Below are 18,981 nucleotides of genomic sequence, written 5' to 3' on the forward strand. Positions count from 1 at the left end.
CTGCTGTGTCAGCGGGGGGGGGGGGGGGGTATTGTGATTGTGGCGAGCGATTGCCGAGCAGTTTGGGATCGGGGACGTACTGCAGGTCGGGGTGAGAGAGGAATCCGACCGGCTCCCGCTGCATTTACACCGATAATGTTTCATCATCCGTGGCCGTAATAAACACTATTGCTGCTTTGTACATGTTGTGGAAGTCCCGGACACACCGGGAAACTAAACGGCCTGCCTGAGTTCATAAGCGGAGGGAATGTTCCCAATCATTGTCTATGTAAGAAGCCGTGTAATGCCGTCACGCCACGGCGAGTTTCGAGAAGTTGTCATAGAATAAGAATATGTGAATAACTTAATTATGACAAAAATGTCAGTTAGAACCTGAGGTGATGAACAGTTGTTTGTAATTGTTTCATCACTAATTTCTGATTCCTCTTCAGACTCAGTGGCTGTAAGCTCTCAGAGAGAAGCTGTGAAGGTCTGTCCTCAGTTCTCAGCTCCCAGTCCTTCAGTCTAAGAGACCTGGACCTGAGTAACAACGACCTGCAGGATTCAGGAGTGAAGCTGCTGTCTGCTGGCCTGGAGAGTCCACACTGTCGACTGGAAACTCTCAGGTCAGATTCAACTACTTTGAGAAGTTTACCTATGAAGCTTTCAATGATGTGTTTACATGCACCAAATATTCAGTTATTTATATTCACGTATTCCTAAAAAGACACGTTTGCTACTAATCTGTTTACATGGCTGATGAAATACTGTTTCTGCTGCTAACGACTTTCCAGCAAAAGAACAAAACAAAACTTTTGTCAAAACCAAACCTCTTGTTTATCTTTTCCCTGCCGTTCGATGTTTTAATAGTTTTATAAATCCAGCTGGTGTTTATAAATGCTGTTGCAAACGTCAGTCTACGTTTGTGAACGTCACTCCATGAAAATGTGAGCCTGAACTACAACACCAGACTGTCTCTGCTGTCAAGGTGGAGCCAGTTTGAACCACTTTCTATACAGTTGAGTTTATTGAGTTTTATATGAAATGAACTAATATTGTTGTCACGGTGGCTGAAGCAGCAGGGAGGACTCACATGCAGACTCAAAGCTATGCAGATGCAATGAAGACATATTATTCATGAAAACACCCCCTGGTGGCCAGCAGAGAGAATGCAGCTTTAAGGACCTTCAGGCTTGACTTCACTTTTCTGAACCAGAGGTTGATGCCTGATTGGAATATCAACTCTGACAACTGAACATGAACCAACCAGACATTTTGATGCTGCTGACAGTTTTAATTCAAAGTTTAAAGCTTCTAACTCGTCTGCACGACGGAGACAAAACGCCATTTTAACACCAACATGTGCACACACATTTATGATGACAATGACTGTAAAAGGCTCTTTAGCAAGGGTCACTAAGAGGTGGAGCTTGGCCCAGATCCAGACCCAGACCCCGTCCTATCTGGACCCAGACCCATAACTGATAGATCATTGAGAATAATTAAATGATGACGGAGCGTTTCCATTTTACTGCTGCAGCGTTACCATCACTACACTGGTTCAGATGGTTGGAGGCTAAATCATCTCACTGGTTGCTACTCACAAACACTTAATTACCCAGTAATGCAACGGGGTGAAACGTTAACTCCGAACTTAATCAAATCTGTGCAAACTGGAGTTTCTGTGAGTGACGTTTCTATGGTGACAACTGACGAGACTCACTGACAGCTGACAGATGGATCAGAGAGTGGAGGTGATAAACGTCAGTCAGGTCGGTGAAATCTAGAGCCGATAGATAAGTTCACACGGCTGCTCTCAAAGAGGAACGCTGACAGTGAGAACAGAGCTTTGAATCAAGACAGACTCTTTTCTTCCAACTGGCAGTTGAACACCTGAATGCCTCATATGTTCTGAGACTCTTAAGAAGCACATTTTCAAAGCTGTGTTTTGTATTTTACTGTTATTATCAGAGTACTTGTTATTCATAATTCCTCCAGTTCAATATGAAAACTATAAACATTGTTGAAATGTTATTGAATTACAGCCTTTTTTCTTTGCTAGATGGTTTAAAATCAATACCAGATCTTTGTTGGCACACCAGGTCTGAAGACAGACCACATAGACTGTTTCAACTGTTGTTTCTTCTCTTTTCTAACGCTTCAATTTCTCTCTCAATCATTTCAGCTCGTCTCTTTTCTTTCTTTTAACTTCCTCCTCTGTCCATCTCTGTCCATCACTCAGTCACGCTTATCCCACCCAGTACAACATCAACACAGCAAAAGACAAATATCACTTTTTCTCATTTTAAAAAGTGGACAAATGGACATAAGTCTATGTAAAGTCCCCAGAAGTGACAGTAGTGTGTGTGTCTTCAGTCTGTCAGGTTGTCTGATCACAGAGGACGGCTGTTCTTCTCTGGCCTCAGCTCTGGACTCCAACCCCTCCTATCTGAGACAGCTGGACCTGAGCTACAATCATCCAGGAGACTCAGGAGTCAAGCTGCTGTCTGCTGGACTGGAGGGTCCACACTGGAGACTGGACACTCTCAGGTGAGGACAGATGGACAGACATCAGACTGGACACTCAGGTGAGGACAGGTGGACAGACATCAGACTGGACACTCAGGTGAGGACAGATGGACAGACATCAGACTGGACTCTCAGGTGAGGACAGATGGACAGACATCAGACTGGTCTCTCAGGTGAGGACAGATGGACAACAGCTCCAGACTGTGTCTCCATCTCTGACTGAGGAACTGGGGTTCATGTTTAATGGTGGACCTGATTGAGGTCTTTGAATGTCTTCCTGCAGGGTGGACCATGGGGGACAGCAGAATCTGAGACCTGGTCTGAGGAAGTGTGAGTATGTTTTCAGTAACTCAGCTGCTCCAGATTTGAACGTGTTCATGACTGAAATCCGATGATCACGTTTCTATCAGGATGTAGCGTTCGTCTCTGAAGTGTCTCAGCGTTGAGATCGTCCTCCTGTCGTCCTGACGTCCCTGAATCCTAAATGGAGGAACCAGATGTTGTGTCCTCGGTCTGTGGTCCCCTAGAGGTCTACAATAGTAGCTCACATTAGTCCAGAGACCAGACCAGACTATGTGGAGGAACCAGAGACTGTCTCCTGGGTCTGTGGTCCCCTAGAGGTCTACAATAGTAGCTCACATTAGTCCAGAGACCAGACCAGACTATGTGGAGGAACCAGAGACTGTCTCCTGGGTCTGTGGTCCCCTAGAGGTCTTAGTCCAGAGACCAGACTACAGGTTGGTCTGGATTCAATCTTTAGTAATTTAAGGCCAAACTGTGATATTTTTAGGACCAACGATGTAATTTTGTTGTGTTTTTGTTTTGTCTGTTGATCGTCAGTGATCCAGAACAGACAGGTTGCGTTCTCACTAATCCAACTTTCCTAACGGCTCTACATATATTACACTAATTATACACATATATAGAAACCTGTTCTCCAGGCAGGACCACACGGCCTCCCACAAAGAACACCCCCACTCCACATGGCTGACTGGTCGACACCCACAGCCGCCATCTTGTAACACACACACACACACACACACACACACACACACACACACACACACACACACACACACACACACACACACACACTTGTATAGTATTTAGTTAGATAGGCCACTTGGACTTAGTGTATGTTTCTTTGTTCATTGTTAATAAACCCCTTATGAACATACTGCTGTGTTTATTAATGTTGTATAAGAATGAATGATATCAACCTCTTCTCTGTGAAGAATTCACAAATCCTTCAACTGTTTGTACTCATATTCTAATAGTTATTAATTATTGGCATTTGAGTACAAACTCCTTTATATTGAGACTGAGTATTGATATTAATAATTATCTATTAATAACTGAATCTGCTCCTGCTAGTTCCCCAACACTGTGTTTTTCTCTGCGATCCAACAAAACACACACCACTACACACCGGTGTCCTATTTATCAATGAAATGTATGACGTGACCAATCACCATCAAGTTACCGCCCCCTTGTGATGTCAGATACTAATACCCAAAGTATATTTATTAAGCTTTCAAAACACACACCAAAAAACACCCAATTGTCTCCAACAATAACCTTTAGCTGCATTGTGTTTGTTCTCTCCATCAGATGTCTGTGAACTGGAACTGGACACAAACACAGTCAGCAGAAACCTCAAACTGGACGACACCAACAGGAAGGTGACATATGTGTCAGACGACCAGTCATATCCAGATCATCCAGACAGATTTGTCTCACAGCCTCAGCTGCTGTGTAGAGACGGTCTGACTGGTTGCTGTTACTGGGAGGTCCAGAGGAGAGGAGGGGTTCATATATCAGTGAGTTACAGAGGAATCAAGAGGAGAGGAGACGACTCTTGGTTTGGATGGAATGATCAGTCCTGGAGTCTGATTTGTTATGCTGGTGGTTACTATGTCTGTCACAAAAACAAACAAACATACATCTCCTCCTCCTCCTCCTCCTCCTCTGGTGTGGTAGCAGTGTACTTGGACTGTCCTGCTGGCACTTTGACCTTCTACAGAGTCTCCTCTAACAAACTGATCCACCTCCACACCTTCAACACCACATTCACTGAACCTCTTTATCCTGGGTTTGGAGTCTGGACTGGATCATCAGTGTCTCTGCGTCTCTGAAACTGTTCACAACAAACACAAAGCGGTGTGATTACATTCAGAGTCAATGCAAAGATGTGAATGAAAACATTGCAGTTTGTAATCAGTCAGGTTCCTTCCTCCTTGTACTTGTTGTAAATGTATTAATGCTTGTGTAAATGTACTTAAATGAATGGAGTATATCGGGAAGGCTTTGTCTTTAGACTGAACCTTGTCGTGTTGAGGAACATGCATTAGTGACTGGAGCAAATAGTTGCTGTCCAGTGAAAACCATCAACATGAAACACAGAGCACACACAGATTAGAATAGAAAACATAATGTATTTAACATATTACAAATAAAAACATATTAAACTGTTTCTTCATTGTTGGAGAAAATGCTCCTGCTAAATCCACTAAGGAATGATAAACTATGATGATGCTGCAGCTGTGATTTTCCATTCATCAACGCTTTATAACGCTTGCTCTTGGGTGATGTTGGGACTTTGAACATCATGAGGATGTTCTAGTCCTGCTGGATGTGAAAACATGTCCTGACATAACTTTTGTTATGATATGGAACAATAAATAAAATTGCATTTAAAAGAGAATAAACTGTTCTTGAACAGATATTTTAGCAAAAGTTTAATTAAACTATGTTTTAAAACCAGTGTGACGATCTGAAAGATGCCTCGTCACTAAAATGAAAACAGGGCTGATGTTTGTTTCATTTCCCCGAGTACAGTCCGATACTATAGTATATTGAATGTGGAGATTAGTCCCATTATTATAACCATATTGTGTTATTATTTCTAATACCTGCATCAGTTGAACTTGGTACAACTTGTGCAGGAGGCCTGCTGAATGTTGTGTTCCCAAGGACTCGTCTTCGTGTCCAGAGATACACAGACCAGCTGATGAAGACGGCTGCATGATGCATGTGAACGTGTCTGGGTATAAATGGTGACTTTGCTGCAGTGAACCTCCGTTGAATTGAATCCGGCGTCACCAACAGGCTTGGAAGAAGAGAAGCGTCCGCTGGCTGCATCTCGGCTCTGGGCAACTCCGACACTGCAGACCAAATAAAGGTCGGAGGCGTTTTGCCACTATTTTATCGTCAGCCTTACCTCGGCCTAGACGCAGTGAGTAACGCATAATATTCTCCAAAAGGAAATTGATTAAGATCAAGATGAGAGAATGTGTGGATTCAAATCAAACGACTGAAATAATAAAAAGACTAAAGCTCTGTGTAATAAGGAAGTTACATGAGAACATGTTCAAATCAAATAATAATACAAAGAATGTGAGTTAAAAGTAGACGTCCTGAGGGTAAAGTTAGGGCCGTTGATGAGACCCAGACCAGAGTCTCCCAAAACCAAGACTGCAAACTGTCCATAAATGCAACTTGGGGTCCTTCATGACTGCAACTCCTTCACTTATAATAGGCTCGTTGGAGATGAGCCAGCCGGCGCAGAATCGATCTCGATGGACAATGCATGCTGGGTAGTTTTGTGTCCGACTTGATCCTGACTTGCTCCGACGTCATGAACACGTGGGCAACGATAGTCTCATGAGAACAAGGCGGCTGCAGGTGCTCTCAACCGACTGCAAGACCCGGGGCATGATGGGAAACGCCTGGCTCTCGCCTCATCTAACAGCTGATTGTGTCATATAATGAAAACAATTAGTGTGAGCAGTGTGGCTGATGGTTCACTTTATTTTCTGCATTTGAATATTATTGTTTGCTGTGATGTCATTAGTTGCTGTGGACTATTGTTTTGGACTTTTTATATTGTTTACCTCTCCCATGAACTGCATGAACACGGACATCATTCCACTAAGTGACACACCTGTTGAACCCGCTTCAATCAGCATCGGATTGCCAGTTGAGCAGATCCTCCCAATAAAAGGATGCTAGATCTCTTACCAGAGGACTCTCTGCTCGGATGAACGTGCTGCACGCTGTCGCGGGCTGGATCGCCTCCTCTATTCCCCCGGTGTTTCTGCTGGCTGGATCTCCTGTGTCCCGGTGAAACCGTCTCCCAGACTCCTCCTGTCTCTGGTAGCGGCGAAGCGGCCCCTCAGAATCCCCGGCGCTGGACTTCCGGTTGGAGCAAGAGCTACTCGTAAATCCCGAAGCACACTCCCGTTGCGGGTGCAAAAGGAAAACCAGGAGCCAACTGGAGACTAGAATGAACTGAGTATTTCCCCCCTTGGTATAGAACATTGGACAATCAAAAAGACTTTTGCTTTTAAATAATTCTGTCCTTTTTAAGAAGCGATTATCTTGACAAGCTTGTTTTTAGAAAGGGTAATAAAACATATTTCTATAAGAATTCTTCTGTCGTTCTGCCTGTGTTGGTGTGGCTGGGAATCCAAACATTACTTATGTGAACTACATTCTATGATACTACTACCCCAACAGCAGATACACTACTATACTATAGTGTTTTTTATACATTATGGTCATAATTACATATATTTGGTGGCATTTTATACTTTGTGTTTTTATACGTTGTTTCTTTTCTGACTCTTATAAAGCCACTGCAGCTGTATTGTAACAATCACCCTGATCCTTTTTCAAGTAGATTATCACTATTTTGTTCAGAAACTAAGCTGGCTTTGCCTCGACACTGACCCTCGTAAAAGGATCTGTCCCAACCATACGGGACCAGCAACTTCACCTGAGTCACATAGGCGAGCCATAGCGATACATCCATGTAAACATTGGTGCATGCTGCTGCTAGCATAAGCTTTGTCTCCGTAGCTCTCAGAGTAGGCGATGACAGGCGGAGCTCATTAGCATTTAAAGGTGCAGGCACAGAAACAGCCTAATCCCAGGAGAGCTCAGGAGAGCTCATTTGAGCAACTTTTAGACAGCTGGAATTCAGGACCACGGATGGGTTTGGGGCAATGCATATCGAATACAGTGTTGTTGGACCTCTGACAGCTGTGTGGAATGAATGGAAAACAGTATAATATGGGACCTTTAAATCCTGTCTGAGCTGCATACTCTGACACCCACTGACTATTGCCTTATGCAATGCATAATTTCAATTATAGCCACATTTCTTTATTTATTACTTTTTGATGCATTACTGATACTGTACTTGATGTACTGTTGTCGTTTATGAATGTCTTGTAAGATGTCTTTGAGAGGTGCCTTAAATAAAATGCATTATTATTATTATTATTATTATTATTATTATTATTATTATTATTAGTATTATGTTTTGTCTCTTCGTAGTTGTTTTTTTGTTTTGTTCTGAGTCTCTTCCTGGTTGGTTTGTGTCTCTTTAATAATCAACATTTTGTTGGTGAAGGTTAGGACCACCCCTGACAACTCGGTGCCCCTGGGCCTGTGCCCAGAAGGTCCGTTCAGTAATCCATCCGTCGTACTGGATATGCTGCTATGTTTTGACATTCAAACCATTTCTGTGCGTGTGCTGAGTGGGCTGTTTCTGTTTTAAGGAAATCATTCACAAGTTCAAGCTCAAGATTCTCATATAACATTTCATTAAATTTACACATTTTTGTCACATCATTGAACTCCATATCTGTACTAAAAGGATATCTTATTTAACATTAAAAAATATGTTAATATCAGTTTATGGATACAATCCCAGAACTCATCAGATATCGGTCTGGCGATGAAGAAGCCTCTGGGGGTAAGGGGCTACATGTGTGCTGCTCGTTAACAGTCCAATTAGCAACTCTAGATGTGAGACGAGTTAAAGTTGAGAGACAACGTTTACAACCAGATTGTTTCACAAGTAGCAAGTTTAGAATTCTACTTGAACTGCTAACAGAAACCAGAACAAAACCAAAATCCTGTCCCGTTGCTGTGAGATGAGGGAATATATTCAAAGACCTTTTCTTTTGCAACATCTAAGGTCCCGATGCAAGTGGGAAAAGTCTTGAAAAGTCTTGAAGAGCTGAAGGGAAAACGATTAAAAAGTTTAATGACTGCGATGCCTATAACCTCTCCTGCCTGTGAAACCCAGTAATGCGATTACAGAATCAATGCTTATAATCAATGAGCATTGAATAATTAGGAAAATCCTTTGTCCCAAACCACTGAGGATCCTCTTACCATTTGATGTTCAAAGTTAATTTGCAGCTGTCCGCCTCCTTTTTCAGCACATCTACTTTTCCCCAGCGTTTTCTGAGCTGTCTCCAGCGGCTAACACCCACTCTGGCAGAGAATTGATAACGGCCTGGGGATTAGCTTCAGAGGTGCACAGCATGTGTCCCTCAGCTGAAACATGACAACAAGGACAAAGCTTTGTCTGCCTATAACACTGCTGGATGTCAAATATAACCGCAGCTCTGTGGCTCGTAAAGCTGCACAAAAAGCCAGAAATAGATCAAACTGGAGAACCACTCGGACCCTTTGCTCTATTTGATTTATTCAGTCGATTGTTTTCTTGACTGCTCATTTATATGATTCATCCGTCATTAGCCAACAACAAATTCAATATTCTGCTATAACCGAACAGCATATAACACCACGATATGTTGACCTCATACACAGTACTCGAGTTGTAAAAATAATCAGGGGGGATGGTGAATTTTAACGTTTAGGGACAGATCATGTTGTCATATGGTGGGAGACCAACGGTGTACCCTTTTGATTATAAGAACAAAGATAATTATTATATTCTATTACTCTAAAACAACATGCATGCTATGGATACCAGTATATTATGTATCAGATGCTCCTGTCATTGATCTACATATTAAAAGAAAATATCTTGTAAAATATCTAATGTCTTGTGTTTCCTCCTTCCAGCTCGGGTCCTCTACCAGAGAACCGGGTTCTTCAGTATCTCAGCTGTTCTGAGGTCTGAGCTCTTCTGGAGGTCTGGGATGTTTTTCTGGACTCTGCTGGACCCACTGTCCCAGTTAAGCCCAGAGTGCTCAGATTACCACTGATGCCTTTACTCTCCACATCTTTTTTAGCTCCTCTTTCAGCTCTTGGTATTTTTGAGCTTCTGATGTTGCCGTCTCTTGTTGTAGCTCCATTTATCACGACTGCTGTTTGTTGGTTAGCCGTCACCAGTTCATCAGTCTGGATCTGGAAGTCCCACAGGATCTTAGCTTGGTCATTCTCAACCACCTTTGGAGGTGTCTTCCATCCAGCCCATAATACTCAGCACAGAGGTTCCTGTATATACACAGTATACTTTATATTAAATCCATGACGGCGACGGCCAAAATAACGAACTCAAGGCTTCAAAACTGTAGTCCACAAACCGATGACGTCACGATGGCGACATCCTCATTTTATATGGGGTCCATGCTAACGATGCATACTAGTGAGTGACAAACGGGTCACATGACTAGCGACACTGATGATTCACGTGACTAACAGCTGATGTGACACGATGTCCACTAGACTTTAAGTTTCTGACTGGACGCCGGTCACCTGTCCTGTGTGAATCTCTCTTCACACACAGTCAGCTGCTGTCGCTGATGCTGCAGGTAGGCAGGTCGGTGCTGTTTGAGGCGTTGGGAGTGTGAACAGGTTGTATAGAGGAGGAGGAGTATGGAATGTGGCTGGAATCCAAACAATGTGGAAACTATCCCATTAACGTGTTTTATCTCTTACCGTCGATGTGGATTAGAGGCATAAACATGAAAGTCACCTTCTAAGCAGCAATACATCTCCAACAGGCACTTCTAGCATGTAATTACACACATGATTATCGTTGTGGTATCTCTCTTTATATGAGTGGATGTCCCTGTGACCTTGTGTTCAGATCAGATGGGCATAGAACAAACACAGTCTTTCTTTTGTCCTCCCTGTCTCTTAAATAGTGTGAGTGAGACAAGACAGGTGGAATATTAGTCTCACCACTCCACTGTCATTGGTCCCAATGCTAAAAAGAAAAAAGGACACCGCTCTGAATCCTTTAGGACACCTTGCGTCTCCATTCATCACCCATTATGACAATCTCAGCGTCTTTCTTTCTTTCTACAGAGATCATATCAAACTAGAGACTATATGCTGTCGTCCTGTGAGGAAACTGGATGTCAGTCAAAGATGATCGCGTTCTCAGTTCTTGGTACAGATGCCTGATGTGTGATATTTGTTAACTTGAGTTGGACCTTGAACACTGGATAGTTTGGATGCTCGGCGTCCCACAGACTTCACACAGATAGTTTTGTGATTGAGAGTATTTCAGAAAGTGAATAGTCCGTGTGTCACTTATAGAAATCAGAAAAAGACAGATATGAGATACTTAGAGTTTTTGAACTGAAAATAAAGGAAAATGAAAGCACCTTGATAATGTAAAAGCTCTTTGCTGTGAGGTTCAACCTGACGGAGTGAAAACTGTTAAGAATCGTATTATTATAATCATTAATTATGGGCTGTTTGTGCTGTTATATAATTGAATTCTTCACATGTTGGACTGTAAAAGCTGCCAGGTTTTGGTTATTGGGGAACAGGAGGACGCTCAACTTCCTCCAGCATGTAAGCACATTATCACGGGGGCTCCATGCATCCCAAATGGCATGACAAATGCTGATGACTAACGATAAACAGCCTCTTAGACCTGCACCACCTGCTCACCGAGCGACTCCACAGAGGGCTCCTGCTTCAGGGAAGGAGGGATTTTGAGTGGCATCCTGTTGCTAGGTAGCCAACACATTCTCACCTGCTCGTCACATGGGATCCTTTCAAAATAAACTTTACATTTAGTTATGCACGGGACACAAACAGTGGTCTCCTACACTGTTTAATCTGCGTGGAGTTAGTTGCTCTTCTTACTGAACGTCTAATAATAATAATATTACGATTTTTTCATTTCGTCAAAATGAATACAAAAAGTGTCGTACATAAAACAAAATATTACACAACTAGAAAGCATAGAGATTTATGAATAACATTTTTTGACATGTCTGAAAAGGAGTTGGAAGAACGATACACTTATTTAATCCATCCCCTTCTCCATAATTCATATCCTCTGTCATATGTATTTTATTTTATGTTTTTAGTGAATTATTAGTGAATCATTAGATTGTTTTTTAACATCTTACAAAATACATTTTTTTTGGCATGTATTTATTTATTTGTTTATTTCGGGCATGTCCGTTAAATCATCATCACACATCTTTGTTCACATAGTAAAATGCACATGGCCGAAAGGGAAAGCAGGAGAAGCCAAGGCTTATCTAGTCCCGCCCCCATTACCCACAGGATAAAATCGTCATCATAATCCTTTCTTATCATTGCATTTTCCACTTGACATAGCATTTTCTTTTACTTGTGACATTTGACATACTATGTTACAGCAGTAGGTGGTACAGAGAGCTGAAGTCCAGTGCATACAGATTACGTGTGTCTGCACACGTGTCCGTATTAGTTCATCACGAGTGAGCAGCAGTCTCATCATGTAACAAAGTCTGAAGGGGGTCCAATCGCCTCATGTCCAAGTCAGGGTATAGTGGCGCATCAACATCAGTAGAAGTTTTGGCTACGCATTTGTAGACCAGGTGTCTAATCTCTGTGTCCTTCACTGGTGTGAGAAACATTGAGCTGGGATTTCTGTCTCCATCCTTATCTATTTGTTATGACCACCGGGTTATCCTCCTGCGTGTTGTTAAACTTGAAGTAGGGAGTTCGGAGTAGTTTGGTTTTTTACTTTTATTATTAGTCACGTTGTTTAGAATATCCCATAATTTTTTGTATACTTCTTGTTTTCTGCTAGTAAATTGCTGTAATATTCTTTCTAGCGTTCATTTAGGATAGTGTTTAACTTGTTTCTATACCGTTTGTATCTCACTTCTGACTGGGCCGTCCTTGATTTAATGAACTGTCTGTACAGAGTATATTGTTGTAGTATATAATATTTCACCCACACATTCATTGAAGTCTTCTATTTTTGAGTTAGGTGCTCTGTAAACACAGCTTATAACTATATTTTAACCTTTCGTTACACAGATTTCAATTGTGACACAATCCAAGAAGGGATCCACAGCTTTAGACATATTTTGTACTGTCTCATACTTGGTGTTGATGTCAATGAATAGTTATATCCATCCAGGAAAAAACTCTGTGCCTTTGTCTTCATTAATCCAGTCTTTCAGTCCGTGTAAGAACCGTTGAACTTTGCTGTGCTGTAGTTATGGAGAGTTTGTGAGCCATACTTTAGTTATCGTATTTCTCCAGCTCATCCTTACTCCTGATCTGGATTACTTTGACTTCTTCTGCTGATGCTCCCTTTGTTTTGATGTAGATTCTGTTTGCCGTCCAGGTGTGTTGTATCTTGCCATCCTTCCTCAGTTGACGAGCTCTTCTGGCGATGTCTGCGTTCTTTTTGGTGAGGTTCTCGTTGATGTAGACGTCCGAGCCTTTGAGCTTCCTGCCCTGCCTCAGCAGTGCAGTCTTGTATTTCCTGTTGGTGAATTTCAGCACAACAGCTCGAGTTGCAGACTCTCTCCTTCGGGGTAAGAGGTGACATACGTTGTTGAAGTTCACCTCGATGTCTTTGCCAGTCAGGAACTCGGCCACCTGCATCTCCACAGATTTAATCTCAGATTCATCCGGCTCAGAGGCTGCATCAGCCGCAGCCGCCCTTGCGTAGGTTGGAGGCCTGATTTTGAGGCCAGTCACAATCACCTCATTCAGTTTACCCTGTTGGTCCAGCTCCTCCACTCTGTTCCCCAGCTCCTTTATCAACTCGTCTTTCTCCGCAGCCTCCTCCCGGAGTTGTTTGACTTCAGCCATCACCTTTTGGAGAGGTTCCATCTTTTTCTTCATGTCTTTCAGCTCCGCCATCAGCCGTTCTTCAGCTTCAGTCCTCTTGTCTTCATTCTTCACCAGCTCTTCCTTCATTGCCTCCAGGCTTCCCTTCATTGCCCCTAGGCTTTCGGTCAATAAGTCCAATTTAGAGTCAGTTTCAGCGTGGTTTTTCTTCGGCGGCATTGTCACACTTTTATTTTAAGAACAAGTTATCTCGAAAACTTGTTTTTGGAATCCTGTATTCCTATCATTCTCTTTCAGCTCACTGTTAAAAGTAAAGGCGATGAACATATTTAAAACATTTAAACACAACTCCAGGGATCAGCCGTTCCACTGTGACACCACTTGGTTTTAGCCATATGTAAATTCACAATGCATTAACTCAATAGTAAATCACAGCCACACAGAATAGGAGAGTTCAGTGCTGACTTTGAACACCTGTGTTTAGTTGCTGTGTCATGACGAGATAATCACACTGTCATTCCAACCATTCAGGCCGGCACACTACTAAACACTGTTGTGCCTGTTGGCATGGTTCTGTGACTGTGGGAAATAAAATGAGCCCAACAGTCCAGGTGGCATTTAGAGAAAAGTGTGTATGAACATTTAAAGTGGGCCTGCTTCAAAGCTCTGGGGTCCACACGTCTTCATTCGTGTTAATGCAGTCTTCACACTATGACGACTCCGTCCATGTGCCAGACATTTAATCAAGCGTAGCGTTAGTTCTGGCAGGCCACGACGTCAAGCTCTAAATCAGCAGCAACAGCGTAGCTGTCAAAACCGAGGAGATCAGCTGACGGCTCAGCTGACTCCCCGTACCCGCTTCCTATTGGGAAATTGCATTCAGAGCGCGCTATTTAAACCGCTCTAGCCTGACCTCCCTCATTGCTTCCTCTGCCGGCTTTTTCAGACGAGCTCCCGTTCGAAGAGAATTCGCTATTCACGTTCGTACTCACCCTGCTGCTGCTACTGATGTCGTCGCTCTCCGTCCATGTCGAGGACCCGCGGCAATATGACGGTACGGAGCCTCAGCAAAACTCCGAAACAGAGGAAGCCGACGAATCTACGACGATGAGAGGGCTCCATCTCTCCGTCGAAGCTCTCGCCCGGCAGGCAAAGGTAACGCCACAGATGTCCCGTTGCTCGATGACCGGCCGATTCCAAGCCGCTGGAGTTTCTGTTTGCTAACGATGTTACCGCTCCGGTCGGAGCGTCACACCAGGAACTGTTAGCTTTATTTTAAATTTCGCTGGGTCTCAACCTCCACCCGCCGATCAGCTCCTGTCTCCGCTCCTCGGAAAGCTTCAGCAAACGCAAACACAGCTCCCGGAACTCAGCATTCGCTCCGACTCCAGCTGCTGCCCCGCTGGCCAAAAGAGCTAGAGCCCCGACTTCAGCAGTCGCCTCTGCAGCTCCGGGAAACGACGCCATCATGGCAGCGCTGTCTTCCACCCACTCATCCATTTCCAGCATGAATTCCAGGATCCAAAGCTTAGAGGCCGCTACCGCTTCACCTCCCAGCTCTTCCCTCCAGGCCGCCGTGTTTACATCCCGGGAACCTGCCGCTTCCTCCTCGACGCGGGCCGAAGACGTCACTCCGACACCCCCTGACGGCGTCTCTATCCCGCACAGAACTCTGGGAAGTGAAGTCCCAACCTCCACCGGCGTCCCATTCTACCCTCCCGCTGCTGCCATCTCTGGCAACCTGAGAAGCCAGATCCCCGCAGTCGCAGGTAATGATGTCGATCTAGCCAAATCCTGCTGCGCTCTGATTTCAGTAGGCGAATTCGACCCGATGTACCTAACGCATTGTATGTGGGTTGAAGCGATGCATGATGGCTAGAATTTGTTTTTGCTTAGCAGCTGACTACAAATACGTCACAGGGTCGCGGCCATATCACGTGACCTAAAACATCGCGGTAATAGTTTTCAAGAGCCGCTTCTCGCAGCGCTAAGCAGCGCGGTCTGCGACGGCTACAACCGGCTTGCCCACACCTCCGCTACAGCGGAATGGTTCTTATTGGTTAAAAGTTCAATGACGTGTATTCAGGTCCGCACTCGGCGGCCACCTTGTGGTGAAATGCTTTGCCTTTATTTTGGTCGCTAATCTCATGGCTTGATCCAGAATTCTGTGCATTGTGTTGTGAGCAGGCCTATTTGTATTATGTGAGGTCCAGTTAATTCAAACATAGGATGATAATACAAATATACTAAAAAAATAAAAAATAAAAAAAAATAAAAAAACACACACACACACACACGTCGCCTGCGTGTGCGTGTACATGCGTGTGTGTATATATGCGTATATACATGTGTGTATATATAGCAGGGGTACTCAAATACAATCCTCAGGGCCACAAAGATGTTTTTCAATGACTCAAAGGTCCATTTATTGAGGTCGGTCAGGCCACATGTGATATACTGTATTTAGTGCATTTCTTTTTGTTGTTCTTACCTCTGAATTTTGAGGATATGTTTCTTCAAAATTTGTATGCTTTGTCTCATAATGCCGTTTTCAAATTGGAAATCTTCATCACAGATAGTCTCCTGGCATATTAAGCACATGGGTCTTGTGCTGGTTGGAGGAAGAATGAATGCAAACTTTTCAGTCCATTCTTCTTTAAATTGGCGATTTCACTGTCCACCTTTCTCTAGGCAGAGAACTTGGAACACGCCATTTCCATGTAATCTTTTCCCGTCTATGCTATCTATCTATGCTCCTACTGGCAAAGTGGCAATATGCGAACCGCTTCAAAAACGAAAGTGAAACTAAAAATGCTCGCAGCGCGACCCAATAACAGGCTGTCTGTGTATCGTTGGCATGGAGACAAGTCCCGATACACGTGTTGACCCAACCAAAACATATACTGAAAAAATAATAGTTCTGGGGCCACAAATAGGTGTACCGCTGCATATAGCCTATCGCTTGAGTCACGTTGACTCTGCTGTCAGACTCGACGGCGTTCGGCTACAGTCTCTTAGAGCCCGCCCCCTCAGACACCTGCAGCTCTCGTCGGCGTGATAAGTCAAGTCAAGCCAAGACCATCCTGAACAAGCGTAATGATAAGTGTGTGGTAGATTGTGGTGATGTGTCCGTGATGTTGATACGGAAGATAGCCTTATGATCCTAGACCTGGAAAGACTCTGACACTAGCAGGATTCTCCGTTGTTATGGCGTATACAGAGATGTAATCTGCGAAGTCTATCCAGCCGTCCAGCCGAACTGGATCTTTCCATCATTGCCGATCTTGCCATGTCATACGGGGGAACTCTGTTCTATGAATACCACAAATCATTCTCTGCCAGGGCTGCCATGTCCATTCAGAGGTTAACCAAAGACTGGACTGGTCTGTGGTCGACCTGGCTCTAATCAGCAGGCACTGCACTGGCCGCTAAGCTCTTTCTTGCACCATTCGCAGTTCCTTCTCACACCATGCAAGCTGTGTCCCAAACCCGTGGCTATAGTCCATCCGCCGGCAGGCCAAAAGCAGATGAGGATAAGGTGACATCTTTTGGACTCCAATGTTCCACAAATCCATAAAAACGTATGCAATTTGTCAACTGTAACTAATTAACAGATTTATAAGACGCCTTACTTGGGCATCCTTGCTGGGGATCTTCATCATCTAGCAGCTCACATTCCAGGCCGCATATGCTTTTGGTTCACTGTTTTGAGTCCCGCAAATGCAGCCGTCCTCCATCAAAGGCCTCCTCGCAGGGTCCAGTTCCACCTGCGCTGCTCGGATCCATCCGCCAACAGCTTGCTAGAGAATCCATCCATTAAGCTCCTGCTAAACGGCTTCAAGAGAGGAACCCAAGGCAAGAAATTCGTATCCCTTTCACCACACTCCACTTTTGCACAAATTAATCACCCACCATGGAACGGGTGCTTTGGCTCATAGGCTCACTGTTAGGAACAGCCTGATGGGTTTTAATAGAGATACTCGGATCAGATATCAGCTCCGATATCGACTAATTAGCTGGATATCGGATGAATGAGGCCGATCCAGCATTCCGATCCAGCCATTTCATTTTTATTAACATCCTACACAGCTATACAGTGACAGCGATCTAGTCACTTCAATTCTGTTTGCTATGCTGGTTACGTCATCACGCAGAGCACGCTGGCAGCCAGTGATGAGTACACAGAGCAAAATGGAGCAAGCGCCGGTCATTAAGCCTTTGTCCGTCGGGTTTCAGGCAGCTACTACATTTCATGTTACATTTTAAAATATCTGTTTACAGTGCACTTTACATGGTACAAGTGTTATTTATCTCTTTTGCTGCTAATGTACACTTTATTCGTCAATAACAGTCCACAGTCATTACCTTTGTGTTCCTGAAACATTCCAAAACTGATAGAGACAGAAGCGGAATATCTGTTCCTAATTCCCAAACTAACTCTGTTTTTTGTCCATTGTCTTCCATGGCCCGCTATCTGGGAGCCGTGCTCCAGCCAGCCCACAGGAGCCGCTGTTCATCACGGAGGGAGGAGAACCCCTGTCACGAGCCTGGTTCACCTCTTGCCTCCGCCTCCTCTGCAATTCTGCGGCCTCTCTCCAGAACGCTGCATGGCTCATTCGTTCCGCTTTGGAGTAGCAACCACAGCAGCAATGTGCCCAACCTAAAAGCCATGGGCAGATGGTCCTCACCTGCTTATGAACGTTATCTGCGCCATCCTAGATTCTCAAGCCATGAGCCGAATATTGGATGTACATAAGTATAATCAAAATATTATTATTCACCAAGCTGAGGGGTAACTGATCGGCCTATCTCCTATTTAAATAGGCTACATTTATTTTTAACTCAGCCTCCTGACATCTCTTGTAGCAAGAGGGTCAGGGAATTGCCGTCGTGGTCGTTTTGGGGGTCTTTTCTTTGCTGCTGCGCTCCCGGCCCGGCTGTGCCTGCTGTCACGGACTACTACTTGATACATGCTTCTGTTAATGCACCACTACTGTTAATGCTACTACTACTATACTACCAACACCAAATGCAGTTGGAACCCAAGGGCCTGGGCTGCACGAGATTTCTGCCTAAAAGCCTATTAAGGCAGTTTTTTCTCGCCACTGTCGCTGTAAAGCTTGCCCCTGGGTGATGTTGGGACTTTGAAATTGTGGTGACTCTTGAAATTTTGAGCGTATTCTAGTCCTGCTCAATATTAAGTGTCCGGAGATGACCTCTGTTGTTTGACAATACAAAATTGAATTGAATTTATCATGTAAGGTGACATGGGGTGTTTGAAAGGCGCCAACAAATATATGTATTATTATCATATTATTATTATTACTATTATTATTATTGTTATTATTATTAATATATTATGCCGTTCATGATAACTCATGAAGGGCAGGAAGGTGCTCTTCCTGCCTCAGGCTTTCCACGCAAGCGTGTGGAAGAGCAGATAGGATACGTTTTCTTTGCTGCTACGCTCCCTGCTCATGCCGTTCATGATGGCTCATGAAGGGCAGGAAGGTGCTCTTCCTGCCTCAGGCTTTCCACGCAAGCGCGTGGAAGAGCAGGGAGTCCCAGAACAGTACCATACCGCCAAATGAAACTTGTGCAAATAAATAAAGATTCTTTTTGACAAAGTGGTCCTGACTGAAATCAAGCGTAGCGTTAGTTCTGGCA

At 43.9% G+C, this 18,981-nt stretch overlaps 2 protein-coding genes across 2 annotated transcripts in view; both read left to right on the forward strand.

The window, feature by feature from the left end:
* The window catches only part of LOC311015917 (uncharacterized protein), a 546,979-nt gene that overhangs the window by 303,297 nt on the left and 224,701 nt on the right, over positions 1-18,981 (forward strand). Inside the window, exon 17 of the mRNA XM_084013359.1 lies at positions 432-605. Within this exon, the coding sequence (XP_083869485.1) occupies positions 432-605 (174 nt within the window). The remainder of the gene's footprint in view (positions 1-431; positions 606-18,981) is intronic.
* Positions 2,552-5,221, forward strand: LOC311015930 (neoverrucotoxin subunit alpha-like). Its single transcript, XM_084013374.1, has 2 exons — positions 2,552-2,838; positions 4,120-5,221. The coding sequence occupies exons 1-2, from the start codon at positions 2,778-2,780 to the stop codon at positions 4,641-4,643; spliced, it is 585 nt and encodes a 194-aa protein (XP_083869500.1). The 5' UTR covers positions 2,552-2,777; the 3' UTR covers positions 4,644-5,221.

The sequence above is a fragment of the Eutrigla gurnardus genome (genome assembly GCF_963514095.1).
Source record: "Eutrigla gurnardus genome assembly, chromosome: 7".
NCBI classification, from domain to species: domain Eukaryota; kingdom Metazoa; phylum Chordata; class Actinopteri; order Perciformes; family Triglidae; genus Eutrigla; species Eutrigla gurnardus.

What these genes read in the sequence shown, in the direction of transcription:
- LOC311015930 (XM_084013374.1), top strand. Translation starts at nt 2,778, where the DNA reads ATGTCTTCCTGCAGGGTGGACCATGGGGGACAGCAGAATCTGAGACCT. An exon ending in GAGACCTGGTCTGAGGAAGT is followed by an intron (nt 2,839 to 4,119) that starts GTGAGTATGTTT and finishes TCTCTCCATCAG; the next exon opens with ATGTCTGTGAACTGGAACTG.